Source organism: Amblyomma americanum, chromosome 6, assembly GCF_052857255.1.
Source record: "Amblyomma americanum isolate KBUSLIRL-KWMA chromosome 6, ASM5285725v1, whole genome shotgun sequence".
Classification (NCBI taxonomy): domain Eukaryota; kingdom Metazoa; phylum Arthropoda; class Arachnida; order Ixodida; family Ixodidae; genus Amblyomma; species Amblyomma americanum.
The window spans coordinates 77,291,953-77,310,020 of NC_135502.1; the positions used below are offsets into that span (position 1 = coordinate 77,291,953).

The 18,068-nt window shown below is 48.0% G+C and overlaps 1 protein-coding gene and 2 pseudogenes across 3 annotated transcripts in view; 2 read left to right on the forward strand and 1 right to left on the reverse strand.

Annotated features, from left to right (window-relative positions):
* LOC144093751 (angiotensin-converting enzyme-like protein Ace3) overlaps positions 1-18,068 on the reverse strand; it is a 43,668-nt gene that overhangs the window by 10,869 nt on the left and 14,731 nt on the right. For all 3 annotated transcript variants that reach the window (XM_077627448.1, XM_077627447.1, XM_077627446.1), the window contains 3 exons: positions 15,223-15,452; positions 5,442-5,605; positions 2,345-2,466 (listed from right to left, as the gene is read on the reverse strand). In XM_077627448.1, coding sequence (XP_077483574.1) covers positions 2,345-2,466; positions 5,442-5,605; positions 15,223-15,452 — 516 coding nt within the window. The remainder of the gene's footprint in view (positions 1-2,344; positions 2,467-5,441; positions 5,606-15,222; positions 15,453-18,068) is intronic.
* On the forward strand, positions 9,486-9,621 carry LOC144095758 (U2 spliceosomal RNA; annotated as a pseudogene).
* On the forward strand, positions 11,307-13,748 carry LOC144094774 (cullin-3 pseudogene; annotated as a pseudogene).

The following is an 18,068-nucleotide window of genomic DNA, read 5'->3' on the forward strand; positions in this document are numbered from 1 at the left end:
ATATTTGTGTGTGTCGCCCTTGTATGCTCCATGCTCTTTGGAAAATGTTGATTGAAGTTGTGGCGGAACACAATTGGCGGGTCTAATCCACTACGGTGGCTGAGGCATCTGCTGACTCGAAAGATGCGGGTTCAATCCCAGCCACATTTTGATGGAAGTGAAATGCTAGACGCCCGTGCACTGTACGATGTCAGTGCACGTTAAAGGGGCTCTAAAGCGGGGATTTCAATAAAGGCGCGGTATTCCTGGGATGTTAAAGGACGCTACTTCATGGATATCCTCCAGCCAGTTTTTTTTTTTTAATGCTGTTTTCTGGAAGCTGAGTTATCTGTAGTCAAATTTGAATTTCAGCGTCTTCGCACCTTTGCCTCTCCGATTGTCATTTGCAAGCTCAAAGGTCGGTGCTCCTCCGCCAGCCCCATCGCCGACGCACGTGTGGAAATTCGCTGGGGGCCGGTGCTTCTCGACCTGTCAGAGTCACACTGCTGGCTGGCCGCGGCCATCGCAGCTGATGATGCCTGTAAGAATCTAACCATAGCCATCTCTGAACAGAATTACACAGGAGTGTGAAACGGAGGAGGGCTCACACTCACGCGCGAGCATGAGAAAGTCGCCAGAAAGGACTTGCCAACTTTCGTGCGGGATTGTGGGTCCTCTGCTGAGTGTAGCAGTGTATTATTTGGCTCAGGTGTTCACCGTGAGAGAATGTAGTGATTTTTTGGGTTTATGTACTCTCCTCAGAAAGTGTTTCAGAGCCCGTTTAAAGAACCGCAGATGGTCCGGAGCCCTCCACAACTCCCTCCGCTCCACAGCCTCTGTCGCTTTGGGATGGCCCCATAAAAGCAAACAATTGGTGGGTCTAGTCTTGCAGGGGGCGAGCTGGGGTATTTCAAAGTGACAGTTTTAAAGCCCAATATGCAGAAAACCCGACGTCGTTAGCGCTGGCCGTGAACAAAAAATCCCGGATTGGTCAGCTGGCAGGATTTCTCACTCTATTGTTAACTATCTTTTTATGTAAACAAGGAGCTAATCAATCACAAGAAATAAAATTATAAGCTCTAGAATTTTGATACCAGGCTTTTGGGTGCATGTTTCCTTCTTAGTAATTATACATGGATTATGACGTGGTATTCTCCTACGGCTGCTAAATAATTTATAATCGAATTCCTTTCTCGTGCTGTTTCAGTTTCAACAGCTGAACGATGTCACTTACTTCGAAGTGTGCTTATAGGTCATGTGAGACATGAAAAAATTGTGATATAATCGCTGCTTCGTCATTTTAATTCACTACAATTCTAAACCCAACCTACCTCAAGAGCCGGATTGACAACGAATGTAAAGGCAGTGATTGCAGTTTTTTCCTGTGCCTCACATAACCGTGAGCGCACTTTAATGCCACAGTCATTGTTTGACTGTTGAAACAGAAACATGACAGAAAAATTTAGTGGTCATAGGCGAATACCACATGGTGATTCATGCATGATAGTATCTTTCGCATCATTTTAGAGAAAATATGCCACCAAAATCACAAAATCAGGTGTCTATACTCCTTTAATAAAGACAAAAATTAAAAACCTTGTTTTGCTTACTGTGATTGGCTAGTGGAGTAGTACAGGACGGCGCGGACCGTGGCCCATTGTTACCAACTGTTGCTCTCAAGTAATTTATTTGATAACTCTTAATATTCAAATAACATTGAATTATAAAGGAAGCTTTACTGCAGCTTACATTAAAATTTTATAGTATTTTAGCGTTCGGTGTTACATGGAAGTAAATCACAAGTACTAAAAACGACTCACATACTAACAAATAGCATGGATCCAAACTTATATAGCCTGCCATGAAGCATGCTATAAGTGACAGCAGTGTATGGGTAACATGCAAATTTTTCGGCTGTGAATGCAATCTACAGGAAGCATGATCTCAGATATTTAACTGCAAAGCTTGGCTAGTTGAAAAACATATGCACAAACAATGGAAAAAAATGTTATGAGACACAATGCTTGAAAATATTGTCATTGTTTTATGGTTGTGATTTGTACATAAAACGTTAGAATTCTTAATGTTTTATAGTTACAACTTCGGCATGGAAATAAAATTTTAAGCACATCATTACCATAATGCTTCTAACGTTTGAATAATGCTTATCACGCAACATCAAAGCTGTAGTTTTTTTTTTTTAAACGTTAGCATACCGTTTAAATGTAACACATATGTGTTAATGCAACTTAAGTAACAATTTTATAACAATATTTCAATGTTCAGTGCTGCTTGGATAGCTTGCTTCGGCCTCAGTGTCTTGCTCACTGAATCACACACAAAAAAATTGCTGATTCGCACTTGCCTGGTGAGGGTCCATCTTGGAACACTTTGGGTTGTTGTGAGTACATGCGTTTGTAATACACATCCGCCAAAACCTTTGCGACTGAAAAGAGATCCTTCGTCATCGCCGAGCATCCTGTCAGTCTGTGAATAAGAATTTTGGCATTGCGCATGGTTGAATACAGGCACTATGTGTGGCATAGTACAACTTTCCGCATGAATAAATGGTAACAATCAGCAGCATATGACATACCATGAAAGCATAGCGATTGCATAGTCAGCGCATTTCAGCTACAAATTGCAGAATTTAACATTTTCGTTCAAAGGCAGAGCACGAGAAGAGCCACGAAGGGAGTTCCGAGTTTCTATAGTGTGGGAAAAAAGATTGTTTTGTAGCGAGAGCTACGTTGGCTGCTAGGTCGCAATTTCGCTGTGGCGGTGGTCGCGCCGTGGTTGCACCGCTCGTTGCACCGTTGCCCAGCAACCGCTGCCGCGCCATCTGGCATGACGTCAGAGTAGAGCAGCGCGCCAAAGGGCGGTTCGTCGGAGGCGCTGTGGCCAGAGATGGAGAGCAAGTCAGAGAGGCTGAAACAAGCCAGGCTTAGCCGTCGGAACGAAACCAGGCGAAGGCGACGAGCCGAAGAGACCGAGGAAGAACGAGCAGAGCGTCTCGATAAGCAACGGCGTGAAGATGCAGCTCGACGGGTCCGCCTAGCCTCTGAAGGTGCATCGACAATGGGGGAGTCAGTTCGGTGTCCCTGAAGGAAGCAGAGATAGGAGGTGCAATGAAACCACAAGGAGGTGGCAAGCTGAGGAGACTGAAGGAAAATGCGCGAAGCGTCTCGAAAAGAGATGGGAGGAGGACATGGCTAGGAAAGCATGCTTAGCTGCCGAAGTGGAAGATGGTGACGACACAAAGGCTCGTCAGAAGACGGACCACGCGATTCGGCTGGGGGAAAGTTCGACTGCGATGCGGGTATTTCAAACTTCTTTTACGGACAATCCGCTCGGGTTTGCTTGCGACGTTTACGAGAGGTTAACCATTTGCTCTCGCTACGTATATCCTGGCATAGCTGAGCTAAGCCACAGACAATTTTTTTGAGCAAGTCAGTACGGGTATTGTAATGTGGAATGTTTAGTTTGTGGTAGGCTTTTATGATCATGGTTTAGAACTGTTAAGCTAATGTGTGTATTAACTTGGAGCACTCAGTACGATGACGTGAAGAAAGTGGAGTGAGCCTCAGGTCAAACAGATGAGAAGAAGGCGAAAAATCTGTCATATCGAGGAAATATAAAACAGACAGTATTTTTCTGAACCGATTCCAATTGCTTTACACCCGCAAACTTATGGGGATTCTATACAACGCAGGTGTATTCGGAAGGTGTTTTGAGAGATCCGGTAGTAAACATTGATTCAAAGTAGTAGGTACTGAATGCAGATACAATAAGCCAAGAGTCGCAGTTGTGTACCTCCTAAATCAGGAAAGCGTCCGTAGTTATGCAGTGCGGGTTTCCAAAACCTACTATAGTTGCTTTTCAGCAAAACTCAAAGTCACACTGCAATAGAAATATTTTGCAGTTTTAGTTTTAATCTGAAGTTCATCCTTAGCTTCCATGAATGATTCAGCTTTGCCGGGATCACCGCTACGTTTGGACCAGCGTAAACTCTCGACACGACGCAACAGTTCTGATATTTCTCTTGTAATCCAGGGAAAACGAAAATTTTTCTTTATAGTTTTGGGTGTATCTAAACACTTTATACAAGATTTAACATATTCGAAGAAACTAACAACTGCATTCACATCATCTATGACAGCTGCTGAAACGTTTCAGATAAGTGGCTCAAAGTAATCAGCCATGGCTTTATGAGGCACGCGTGTGAAATTGGGAAGTGCATGGTATACATAACTGGGTTTGAGGACATTAGATGAAGCTGAGAAGGACACTGCCTCATGGTCCGAGATATCATCTATAATGTCACAATTAACGCTATTTTCAAAAATAGGTTTCAGGGCAGCATGCTGCTGGGCTAGTTGTTGCTGCATGATGTGAAGAAGTCAGCACGAAAACTGAACGTGGGACGCAAACTTTGGTGAATATCTTATGTCTCTTTTCTTCAGCCCCTCATATAGTTTTCATAAGGCGTTCATCAGCATTCACATTAAAAACAGGGGTGGAGAGAAAAACCAAAATATAATAGCACTCTGTCTCGTGCTGTCATAAACTACATACGATGTAAGATTTCAGCTCAGGAGGAGACTGGAACACGGAGAGTTTTATATGTTACCTCAAAAAGAGAGCCATGCCACCTCCTTGGCCATTACTCCTATAAGGAGGGACAAGATTCATCCTCCCCTTCATAACGCCCTTCCCGCTTCACACCCCCTCCATCTTACTGTGTCTTCCTCAACAGCCCTGGAGTAATTGGGAAAAGAATTGCTATGAGCACGTTATTGGAATCTGTCTTACTACTTTGGGCTTGTTTGATTCTAGCAAGTTAACTGAGCTTGTTTGCCGGGTACTGGCCTGGGTTAGTCTCGACAACCTTACTCAGTAGAAGGCTGCTAATGCAATATGTCAGCTGAGAGTACAGAGGAACAGATAAAAAATCACATTTACGGCCATGTGCGTGAGGAAACAGCACCAAGAAACCACAACGCGAATGCTCGAGGTAATGCACCTGCATTGAAAGCAAATTAATGCAACATGAGCATTCTGTCATTACCGCTACAACCTCGCGCACTGAAGGAAGCACTTAAGGCACCCCTTCTGTTGTTGGGTTTTTTAACCTGGATATTTTTTTTGTTCAACTCTGTAACAGACTACTGTACATGAAGCTGCACTAACATCTTACAACTCAAAGCTGCAAGCCAATGGCACTCTGTTCGTTAAAGGGACACTAACCATGCTGAGTCATTTTGAACCCACAAGTTCTGCATGCACATAAAAAAGTCCATGTGAGCTTTACTGATGAGTCAACTATTCCGCTGTTTGCTTGAGAACTAAACCGTCATTCGTACGTTCAGCAATGGATAGCCATCTCTGTAACAACAGGTAGATTATCGGTGAAAGATGCATCGTTTCTTTGCTCTTGCAATGTGCAACGAAGCCCGTGTCACCTGTAGTCGTCGCGTATTGTGTAAAGCTTCGGAGTACAGTGCGCCGATCCCTTGTCGGACTCTGTGAACCGAGAGTTGTGCCAGAAACTTGGTGGAAGAGGCTTGAGGCCCAAGCTATGCATGAACTTGGCGGCGAAACTCCACGTTGAGTTCAATTCTTTTTCCTGCAAAACAACAACAAATAGACAGAGAAATTGGATATGTTTCTGTACTTAACTGAATAAAATAGGCAGCTGTACTATCTGATAAACACTCGTACTTAGCCATACAGCGCGACACAACGACGAACCACAGTAAACTAATGCAGCTCTATGTACATAATACCAGTGAATTTATTTCTCTCACAGCGCGTCTTGAAGCACTCAAGTGAAGGGTAGATTAGATTTTGAATTTTGCGCGCTTTCTTTTAGGGCAGGTAAAAGGACCTACATAAACTGTACCTTGCAAATATATACTTCAGTTGGTTGTTCCTTAAGTTGATCTACAACTTCCATATCGAAACTTTTTTCCCGAAGCCAATACTTAAAAAAATTAGCTGGTTAGTCTTAACTAAATAGCTAATATTGCAGAGCCACATTACTCTCTCAACGGCATTGAGTTTGTTTTCGTCGTCTTGGACACTCCGTCTTCTTAAAAACTTGATGACATACCATGGGCTGCCCTGTGTACACTAATGTATGTCTCTATGGCAAGGCCTCTTTGGGACATTAAACCCCCTAAACCGTTTTTAATTTTGACGAATTATTTTCTAACTGCCTAATCGCGTGTGACGTCGTAGCGCGCTCGCGTCATTAATCATCATGTCGCCCAGAGCAAAGTGTTTTCTTTAAAGCTGCATGCATTAGAATCGTCGTGTTACAATCACTGCATATCCTAATTTCGAGATGATACGAAGTTTCAAAAATATTCCCAGCATATATAACGCATCACTCGCAGTGAGTTGCGTTTGGTGGTGGTACGAACGAGCCGTCGGATACCGGACATGAAACAACGAGCCGCCAACGAGCTTCCAGCCTTTCAGAGGTGGCCACAGCTGGAGGGAGTGTACTATCCCGGCGCGCAACCACTGTCACAACTGCGTGCATGAAGCGAATTTTGAAACCTGTTAGTGGCAGACTTTATGACAGTAGCCATACCTCGACCATGGCGATGAATGGGGGGTGAAGCTTATCGAAACAATTAACACTTACTCGTCGCAGACGATGACTTTGCCGTAAAGGGTCGTCCACTAGTTCTTGGGGTGAACACGCAAGACGCAAGCAGGCGCGCTCCGATGCACGCCAGAGCATCCGGCGCGGCAGCGCACTGAAGCGAGTGGTCTGCTACAGCGCCATAGCAGACGATTCGGAGCGTGCATGGCCGCGCCGGACGTTCTGGCGAGCCGCGAAGCACAGCCATGCGTTGACGTGTTTACTCCAATAGTCGACGACCCTGTACTTGCGTCCTTCTCCAGTATGTCTTGGATATGTGCCAAGCCTATTCCTCCGCCATTTCTACAAAGCATGCCTTGGAAAAATGGCGGGAGAGTTCGCTGCCTCGAGGGGAGTTTGTCCTACCAACGTCACGACAAACTGCGGGACATTGGCCGGTATACGCTATGCTAAACCTCTAATAATTAGGTGCAGTGCTGGCATCTACAAGTTCCACGCACGTAGTCGCAAGCACCGGCCTCAAGCGAGCGAGAGAGAGAATAAACTTTTATTGCAAAAGAGGAAGACGCGGTCTGGCAGGCAAGCTCCCTTTGAGCCGAGGATTAAATTGATTAACCGCAGCTCTCCTAATGGGCACCGAAACTGCACTGGACGTCCCCGGGATGTCCCAAGGATTGTTGCTGCCCATTGGGCTGACAGCAAATTGCGGGGAAGGTATGAACTCGGACGGCTCATGCACACCTGCTCTCGCTAGAAGAAGCCTGCACTGCTCGGAAATATTGTCTTAAGGTAAGCCAAAGGGGATATTGTAAATTGATTTACAATGGATCTGCCCCTTCGCATTACTGGACTAAGTTCAGATGAACAGAATCTGGAATTGACAGTATAAACGGCGGTGCATGATGGCTAAATGTGCATTCCGCAGACGTTCAGCGCCGTGCTGACCGCCAGTAACTTGAGTTAATTGCGTCTACAGAGCGCGTTTTTTGGCCCTTTAAAACTGACTGCTGGGCAAGGTTGACAGAACAAACTTAGCTCTTTGTGAGCAGTGGAGACTTAATCCTTTACCCGACAGTGTAGTAAACAAAAGTAAGGAGGAATAGCTTTTCTTTGGCTAGGTGCTCTTGTTCTTGTTTTAGATCGCACGAATTTTGGATTATATGAATATTTTCCACCTTTCCAGGGAATGCGTATCGTCGGTATTTGTCTGCGCTCTGCTTTCCCCGATTGAAGTTGCTGCAGTTTAATTTACTGATGTGTTTCACGAGGTATCTATAATATGGGCAAGTTTTGCAATCACAAGCAATACTTGTTCGCGCTGTCCGTTGACAAAAACTTCATACAGACCGTCTCAAGAATGTATCTGTCCGGGTATAGGCACTAACTCTTTCAACATACCTATCAATACGACAAAACATCGCCTACTTAAAAAACATGTTTAGCATTCCCTGTGCTTATAAATTTATAACTACTCGACAAGCTGTATACGTTCATGTGCAAGTGAATGTAAAGCAGGAGCACCACGAAAAACTTTGTATTGCTCACTGACAATAAACTGGGAGCTTTGAACATCAGCAGGCACAGCTAGTGTTGTGTTTGTTTTGCACCGCGCATTCGATGGTCGTTTGAACCCGGCGCGTCGTCGTCCAGAACGTTCACCTCTCGCGCAGCTGGCGGAGACAGCGGCTCCCAGTGTCAACGGACATCCCGCGATCAGACACAAAAAACACAACAGCCACGGTCAGGAATACCGGCCCGCTTAATGTTCATGCCCTTTCGGGTCGTGGCGCTGCAGTTCTGCATGCCCTCATTAGCTGTCCTTGCTTACGTCGGCGGCATCGCTCACGCGGCGCCGGTTACCCCTTTTTGCTTTTGCTATGCATTCATTGTTCGGGTTAACTTCTGATTCGCCACGCGGCGTTTAAAGGCGGAGTTCGTGCACACGTTCTCCTTTTTTTAAAATCTTGTGTTAGCACAACTTTCTGAGGCAGTTTGGTCGCCGTATAAATTTTCGATTTCAATGAAGGCGTAGCTAGGCGGGCTCAAAGCAGTCACAAGGTTTGGGCGCCGCCGACGTCAGTTCATGCTTTGTGCCAAGCTGATCCCTGAGGCGGCTAGCTCCCTGTATGTGCTAAGCGCGGCCGCAAGACTGCGAGCAGGGGCAGATCTTATAAACTGGGTGTTCGGCATGCGAGTCTCGCTTTGCTCTGCGGCAGCTGGGCAGCGTTCTGGGGTGGTACTCGCGTGATCATGACGCGCTCTGCGCGTCTTGTCGAAAATAGGAACACTCTAACGCTCTGTGCTCACTGCACGGTAATTTGCGTTCAAGTGTATATCGATCGTTTCCGTGTTATCCGCAACCGTATGTATTATACGAACAGAAATGGCCACACACTGTGCAGGCAACGCTATATAGGACCGCTAGGCCTGCACTCCAGCTAAACACCAAACCATAGAGTTTCTTACTATTAACTAGAGGGAAAGCTGGCGCCCCGCCTACGGGAGTTTGCATGGAGCTTCCTCGAGACCACCTGTACCACCATGGGCGCTCTAAGCATCATGGGGCGGAGAGCTACCGTCGTCCGGACCCCGTAGAATATCTGTTACGGGTCCCAATTGGACTTATTTTTGGAAATGTAGCGGAGAGTTTGAAGGTTGCTTCGCTTCCGCCACCGGTTGGCTCGGTATTGCACTGCCTCCGGGATCGGACTTAGTCTTTATACCACGCGTCTTTACTATCCTGTCTTTCTATCCCATCTTTCCACCCTCCTACTATCTGCACGTGGTAGCGATTGTGGCTCGGCTTGAGCCAGTGGGCAGGCCTGTGCACTTTCCTTTTCTTTCTTCCTGGCAACAACAGACAGACAGACTGCAGAACTATGGGGTCCGGCGAATATCTGATACTGGTCCTATTTGAACCCAACATATTAAACTTATTTTTGGAAATGTGGCGGAGTGCTTGAAGGTTGCTTCACTTCCGCCACCGGTTGGCCCGGTATTGCACTGCCTCCGGGATCGGCCTGGGACATTATATCGCTCGTCTTTCCTATCTTTCTATCCTATCTTTAAACTGTCCTACTTTCCGCACGTGGTAGCGATTGTGGCTCAGCTTGAGCCAGTGGGCAGGCCTGTGCACTCTCCTTTTCATTCTTCCTGACAACAACAGAAGAAGACTGCAGAACTACAACTTTTGGCTAAAAAATAATGAAAAAAAAGTTCGATAATCAAGAATGTCCTATCATTCAATATTCTGTCCATATATTGTAACAAATGAGCAGAAAAGCATGTAAATGCAAAGTTTACTCAAAATAAGCGGTGGCTTGCTCTCCTATTGGCCAAGCATTGCAGACCACAAAAGCCAATATTTTGTGCTTAACAGGCGCACTTTTGAAAAAAATAAGTTTTTGAAAAAAATGTCGCTTCAACATTTTAAAAGGTTTTTCCACGGCATTTCGGGAAACAAAAAACCTTTTATTGGCGTCGTTTGCTGTTGCGTTCTCGCTACTATGGTTTTTGCACACTACTTTTACGCCGAAGTCGTCTGCGCGCTGACCGCGTCATGGATACGGAATGGCACATCTGAGGTACGCCACTCTATGTTCCTGAAAAAAAAAAAAAAAAAAACCTACTGTTCCGCACCAAGTAGCTCATCGCCCCATGATGCTCTGCGCGCCCATGGAGGTACAGATGCAGCGCCGCCAGCTTTCCCTCTAGTTAACAGTAAGAAACTCTGTGCACTATACTGGTGGCGTTCTCAGTAATATTTCGAGAACGAACGCACAAACGAACATGTGCGACGAAGCTGGCACTCGAGCAATGTGTGAAGCTTGGGGGGAAGAAAAGCAAAGCAAAGCAAGTTGTATCCTGGCATTTGGCATATTCTCAGAGCAAAATTTAAAGACATACAAACTAATTGGGCCGGCAAAAAAAAAAGAAATTGCTTTCCGAGGTGGTGACAGTCCTATCATATATTATTTGTCTCTAGCAAGCGGCGCTTGCTGGCGCTGCATGTTACTCGTCGAGCCGCTAACATATACGCGTGCCAGAAAGATTCAACACAGAGACTGTTCGACCCACTTAATCATTAATGATCGCCACCCAAGGCCTTTGTCTTTACGCTCGTGTATGAATCAAGATCGTCCAATGTACCCGTTGCCGAATATGGATGTGGAGCCGCCATCGTTGCATATGTAGTATATATATAGAAGCATTCACGCGGTGTTACTGTTGCGCGTAATGGGGTCAAGGCGGTAGCAAACGCTGGTGATATCGCATTCTTTTTTTCCGCATTGGCAAGTCTAAAACAACAAAAAAAGACTGCGTTCACGATAAACATGTTTCGTATAGTCTCTGGCATGCGGATAAATTGCTCTAAATGTTCGGGTTTATGATGCGGCTCATGGGGCCCAGCACCAATCATTTGTCAGAAGAAGATGGTTTCATGTGCCGCCGACTTCCACTTCACGCACATAGGTTAAGGTCCCAATCCTGGACGGAATCGGTCCTTGATCATCATATCTACATTCAGTTTTGAGCAGAGCTCATACCTGTATTATGATTCTCTAAGCTAAAATTGGTACATACCGCGTGTCCTTCTCGGCGCTACGCATCAGAATCACTGCTTTCACCGAAACAATGTGCCTTATATATTTGAAAAAAAAAATCTGCACTTCATCACGAGCGGGGACACTCATAGTGACTGCGGGAAGAAAACGAAGACGTGCGGACGGCTCGAGCAGCGCGTTAAGCCCCAGTAAAGGAAAGTGAAGGGGGCGGACGTCATGGCCAGGCTCTCCGCCAAGAAGAACGCCAAGGTGGTGGTGCGTATTCCAGGTCTTCGTCATGCGTTGGAACAGGGCAGCACCGAGAACCTCTGGCAGACCCTGCGGAGGGCCTTCCTGGACATCCAGCAGAAGCGAGACACCGGCCGCCGCTTCGACGAGCTGTACCGCTTTGCCTACGACATGGTGGCCCACGACGAATCGGCGCTCCTGTACCACGGACTTCGCGAGACCGTGACCGAGCACCTGGTGAACAAGGTTCGGCCAAGCGTCTTGGCCTCTGGCGACGACACTTTCCTGCAGACGCTAAATCAGGCCTGGAGTGACCATCAGAGAAGCATGAACATGATCGCGGACATCGTTATGTACCTGGACCAAGTATACGTGCCAAAGAATAACGTCTACAGCGTGCACAACCTTGGGCTGGTCCTGTTCCGGGACAACGTAGCCCGCTACGATGACGTGCGAGACAAACTGCGTGAGATGCTGCTTCAAATGATAAACCGAGATCGCGAGGGCGAGGTGGTCGACAGGCCATTAGTCAAGAACGCCTGCCAGATGCTGATAAAAGTGGGCGTTGATTCAAGGTCTGTCTACGAGGAGGACTTTGAGCGGTCGTTTTTGGACGAATCGGCAAAATTCTACTCGCTGGAGAGTCAAAAGCACCTGGCGGAAAACGACGCGATCGCCTACATTGACATGGCGGAGCAGCGCATCGTCGAAGAGTCGGAGCGGGCAAGGCATTGCTTGGATCCTTCCACTGATGGCCCCATCGGGCAGGTGGTCTTCCAGGAACTGGTCGCGAACCACGTGAAGGCTATCGCGGAGATGGAAGGCTCAGGCGTCGTCCACATGTTGGAAACCCAAAATTCGGAGGAGCTATCGCGCGCGTTTCGGTTGCTTAGTCGTGCTGAGAACGGCCTGAAAACAATAGCACAATGTATGAGCAAGTACCTTCGTGAGCAGGGCAGATCATTTATGCCGCAGAAGGGTGACGATGGAGACCCATTTCACCTTGTGAATAATGTGCTCGACCTTAAGGACCGTTTCGATCACATTCTGCAAAGCTCGTTCAATAACGAGCACATTTTCAGACAGACGATGAATGCCGACTTCGAGTACATCCTCAGCTTATCTAGCAAATCGGCCGAGTACGTCGCCATATTTGCGGACGACATGCTTAGAAAAGGGATAAGAGGAATGACTCAGCAAGAAATAGAACAGGTCCTGGACAAGATTGTCGCCGTCTTCAGGTTCCTGCCGGATAAGGACATTTTCGAGCGCTACTACAAGCACCACCTGTGTCAGCGGCTGCTGCTCAACAAGTTCGCTTCACATGATGCCGAAAAGAGCCTGGTCTTAAAACTCAAGACCCAGTGCGGTTGCATGTATACCTCAAAGTTTGAGATCATGTTCAAAGACATGTATATATCGAAAACAATGACAGAAGAGTTTAAAGCCGCCGTGGCCTCCAGTGGTACAGACTTGCAAGGATTGGACATGCGTATGCGCGTGCTGACAACGGGCTTCTGGCCTTTCCCTGCGGCCATACAGCAAAGCAACATTCCCGCAGCTCCCAGTGGCGCTTATGAGACGTTCCGGAGGTTCTATTTGGCCAAGCACACAGGCCGACTGCTGACGCTACAGCCGCAGCTGGGCTGGGCAGACCTGAGTGCTGTGTTCTGCGGGCAGGACCAGCCGTCCACTTCGTCAGCGCCCTCCGTGGTTGTCAGCAGGCCGCGGACATACATCATCGTGGTGTCGACGTACCAAATGTGCGTGCTGATGCTTTTCAACAATCGCGGCAGAATCCCGTACGAGGACATTGCCTCCGAGACGGCCATCCCCGTGAAGGATCTGGTGCGCGCCCTTCTGTCGTTGTCAGCAGGCAAGGCCACTGAGCGGATCCTCAACAAGGAACCCGAGTCAGATGACATCGGGCCAGGCCACGCGTTCACCGTGAATGAATCCTTCACATCCGAAGAGCGCAAGGTAAAGATCCAGCCGACCACTACCAACAAAGAGAGCCGCCCGAAAGATCGCGAGAGGGTGGTGGTCAACGTGGACGAGGAGAGAAGGTTTGAGCTGGAGGCCGCCATAGTGAGAATAATGAAGAAACACGTAAAGTTATCACACGACGAGCTCGTCGCCGAGCTCATCAACCTGCTGAGCGCTCGGTACACCCCTAGCTCCGAGGCCATTAGGAAAAGGATCGACGCCCTCATAGATCGGGAGTACCTGGAGAGGGCTCCCGAAGACGGGCAAGTGTACACCTACATTCCATGAGAGAGCATGGGTTCGTCTACCACCTGGCAACAAAATCCTCTTCGTATAATAAACGTAACCGGTATTCGTACTCTGATTTTTCATTTCCTGAAAGCCGCTAGATAAAGAAGCTAGCGCACGTTGAAGACATAGCGATTATCCGCAAGTGTACTCTGCAGTTGCGGCACGCGTGACGCATTCATGCCGCGATTCACAGCAGCATAGTGAACAACAAATACTTTACATGTCCGTGCCGTATTTTAACTAAAAACTAAAAAGCTAAGGAAATGCAAGAAACTGCTTTTAGCGCTACGACGCATACGTAAAGCTGGCCGCGTACAAAATGTCGCCAAGCTGTCCTTCCTCACAGCATTCAACCTACAACACGCCGTCAACGTAGGCGACACATGCTACTGTACAAGAAAACAATTTAAACTAATACTTTCGCCTGGCCGAGAACTTACTTTTAAAACGACAGTTTCTCACTGAGTCATAGCAAAGCCGGAGAAGCAAGCACAAGAACATCTGATCTCATGGTTTGAAAACTCTAAGATCAGAAACACAAGTGCACACATTACCACGCATTCGGGACAGCGCCCAGCCAGTGCTGCTCTAACCCCTATTGCGCTTTGTTGAAAGGCGACTCGGTCATTTTTTAGAGCGGAAGCTCTTCTCAGCGCATGCAAAACCTTAAGGTCATTTCGCTCCGAAGAATGACCTTCAAGCGGCGGAGCGAGGGGTGTGGCCGTGACGTCATACCATGTGACCAGCCTCTAATCGCGGACGCGCAACTCCCCGTCTCGCAGGCCTGCGTGCTGGGGACGGGCAGAAACGTCTTTTCTGATGGAAATAAAGGTTGTTCGATCGATCGATCGACCGATCAATCAATCAATCAATCAATCAAACAAACAAACAATCAATCGCCGCGCTTCGGTGCAGCTGCGGCTGCGGAGCCGGCGGCGTTCGCTCGCCTTCGCAACTGTGTTGAACAACGTGATTCAACGCTCACCTCGCAGTTGCGGTGAAGCACGTGACTCGCTTCGTTCATCTGATAAAAAGCGCGAAGCGTTGCTTGACGTTCGCAGATAGCCATGGAGGAGTCGTGCCCTGGAACCAGTGCTTCGGCTGTGTATCGTGGACGGTTGATTGAATCGGATGATTCTTATGATCAAAAACATCGACAGGGCGCGTTGCGAAGGATAGAGCATAGGGTGCCTCGCTGTACGTGCTCCCCCCCCCCCCCCCCGGCGCGCGCCATCGAGGCACCCTAATGGAGCAAGGACACGTGCTAAGGTTGAAGCAGAAGCCGAAGAAGAACGAGAGGCTCATCAGGAGAAGCAAAGTTAAACTGCAGCAAACCTTGTCTGACCATGCTTCCGCTCTGTAAACTAGGTTCAGCCGAGTTGAACCCCGGCAATTTTTTTTTTATTCTTTACGCCAAGGATGTTGTCAACGCGCTGTTTTCTAATGTTCGTAGCTGTGCGCCTAATTGTCGCAGCCAAGGGATCTAGAAGCATTTGTCGCGAATTCCAGGTACTGGGAGAGGGACATCGAGAACTGCCACTCGTACACGGTGTACATTACCGAGAACTCGTTGTCAGTGAGGTCCTGTGAGCTGGGTATTCTCCAGCTTTGCCCAACATGTTTTCCATTATGGTAAATGAGAGCTCCACCCGGTCGGGGCACATGATGTATGTTGCCATTCGACGACGACGAAGCGGAATCGGTGGACGTTGCGGCGTTAGTAGAATTCGATCCCTCGTCGAAGCCGACCTTCTTCAGGACGTTTGTCCAGTCCTTTCCCACCATCTCGCCTAGACAAAAAGAACAAGAAAAAAAAAGATAAAAGTCTCAACGTGAACTGTCAGTGACGAATGTATACATAGGGCGTACGGTATACCGGTACTTGGCATCTCGTAAGCGGACGAAATTCAAGGCTACAGTCTCTAGGCTAGACTTACATACTGTCATTTCGACGTCTGATGATGGCAGGTTCGTATTTATAACATCACGATTCTTCGAGACTACGCCTCTGGATCAAAGTGCCCTCTTGACTTGCTGACCTGCAGCCATGCTGCATAGTATTTGTAAAAGGGGAACTGATCTTGCCGTCTGTTTATTTTCCACTAGAAAAATTTTAACAAACGGCCTAACAGCCTAACTGTAATCTGCAGAAGGTTACGAGAGTGCTTTTAAAGCGAAAGCTTTACTGGCCGTGAACTTGCGATTTCGCCGTGGCCGCACTACGAGGAGGCACATGACGTCACAACGCGCGCCTCACATATCTCGATGGACACCCGAACCGCGCTTTCTCCTTTCCCTCCCTACTTTATCCCTTCCTTTACGGCGCTCTTAGGGTGTCCACAGAGATATGTGAGACGGTTACTGTGCTTTGCGCACTCGCCGCGCCATCTGGCATGACGTCACACCGCGCGGCTCGCTGCCGCCGCCGTTTGGTATGACGTCACACCGCGTTCCTCGTCGTTGCGCTCGCCTCCGCTCGCTTCGCCGGCTGTGTCGCATGCCTGATAACATGTCTGAGGATTGAAAAGAAGAGCTCACGTGCGCCGCAACCACAGTTGTGTGGTCTGTAATGCGACAACATAGCTAGACAACCAGACTAACCTGGACTTGCAATCAAGATTAACCAAGGCTAACCATGCTATGCCATAGCTTTCGCTACGTATATTCTGGCATTGCCGAGCTAAGCCATTGCCAATTTTTTTTTGTGCGACAGCACTTCTGGCCGCACTCCTCGGGCTTCAGCGGTGTGTGTGTGTGGGGGGGGGGGGGGGGCACCTCAATCGCGCTGTAGTGGGCGGCGGCGTCCATCCACAAATTGAGGCAGTTATGCGCCTTTCCTCTCAAAACCAGCTGAAGGTTAAGATTCCATTGATTTTGAGAAAAGAGAAGGCGCATAACTGGTCCCTGGGTCACTGGATACGTCAATCGTGTTTTGAGGTACGTGGCGTGGCGGCTGTGTCCACCTGCAAAAAACTGCTTTCGAACCCGACCGCGGCGGCTGCGTTTTTATGGAGGAAAAACGCTAAGGCGCCTGTGTGCTGTGCGATGTCAGTGCACGGTAAAGATCCCCAGGTGGTCGAAATTATTCCGGAGCCCTCCACTACGGCACCTCTCTCTTCCTTTCTCCTTTCACTCCCTCCTTTACCCTTCCCTTACGGCGCGGTTCAGGTGTCCAACGATATATGAGACAGATACTGCGCCATGTCATTTCCCCCCAAAACCAATTATTATTATTATTAATATTTCATGCTTAGCAATGCTAAAGGCCAGCCATTTTCTCTCTAAAGTAGTACAGTTTTTCGCGTAGGTGTGCATGCGGACCCGCCGCGGTGGTTCAGTGGTTAGAGTGCTCGGCTACTGATCCGGAGTACCCGGGTTCGAACCCGACTGCGGAGGCCGCGTTTCGATGGAGGCGAAACGCTAAGGCGCCCGTGTGCTGTGCCATGTCAGTGCACATTAAAGATCCCGAGGTGGTCGAAATTATTCCGGAGCCCTCCACCACGGCACCTCTTTCTTCCTTCATTGTCTTAATCCCCGCTTTATCCCTTCCCTTACGGCGCGGTTCAGGCGTCCGCCGGTATGTGACGGATGCTGCGTCATTTCCTTTCCCCCAAAGCCAATTTCTCATGTCTTGCTTGCGCTGAATGACAAAAATTTTCCTAATACCTGTGTAAAGAAAAAGCGATACATGCAAGAAATCGAAAAAAATTATGGACTCAGAAAGAACAGAATGGTAACGGTCTTTGAGAAGCGCAGGTGAGCATTTCCAAGGTGCGAAAAGATATTTGAATTAAGAGTCGCTGCGAGCAAAATAGCGGCGTTTATGTCAATGTTAGGAGTCGAGTGTGCCTCATCTTTCGACCAGAAACAAGCAGTAATGTCTGTGGAAGCACGAGTAACACACAATGATGCGTTCAAGAACACAGGTACAAAATATTTGTACAAATTATATAATTCGCACAAAAAATATCCACTAAAATTGCCTGGTTAGGTGTAAAACTATAACATTACGTCCAGCTCCTCTCGTTGCAACGGCACAAATCGACCGTCTCGTTGTGCCCCCTGGAACCTTTGACCGTGCAGAGGAGACTTCAGGCGGAGACTTCGCATTATGCCGCATCCACGTTATCCCAAATGCCGCTGCACTTCAAGCCTGGGCTTGTCGTCGCCGGAAGGCACTACGACTCGCCCGATGGCGCGCTTGATCCGCCGTGCTCTTAGGAGAGGAAGCAGGACTGCAACGCAGACAACGTCGACGTAAGCGGCGTTCGCGACCACGCACAGCGGACACCAAACCTTCATCAGGCGTGTGCCTGGTCTTGGCGAGCTGTGGGCATATATGTCAGGCTCATAACTGGTGACGAATCATCTTAGGCACCTAATAACTGGACGCCGTAGCCTGCGAG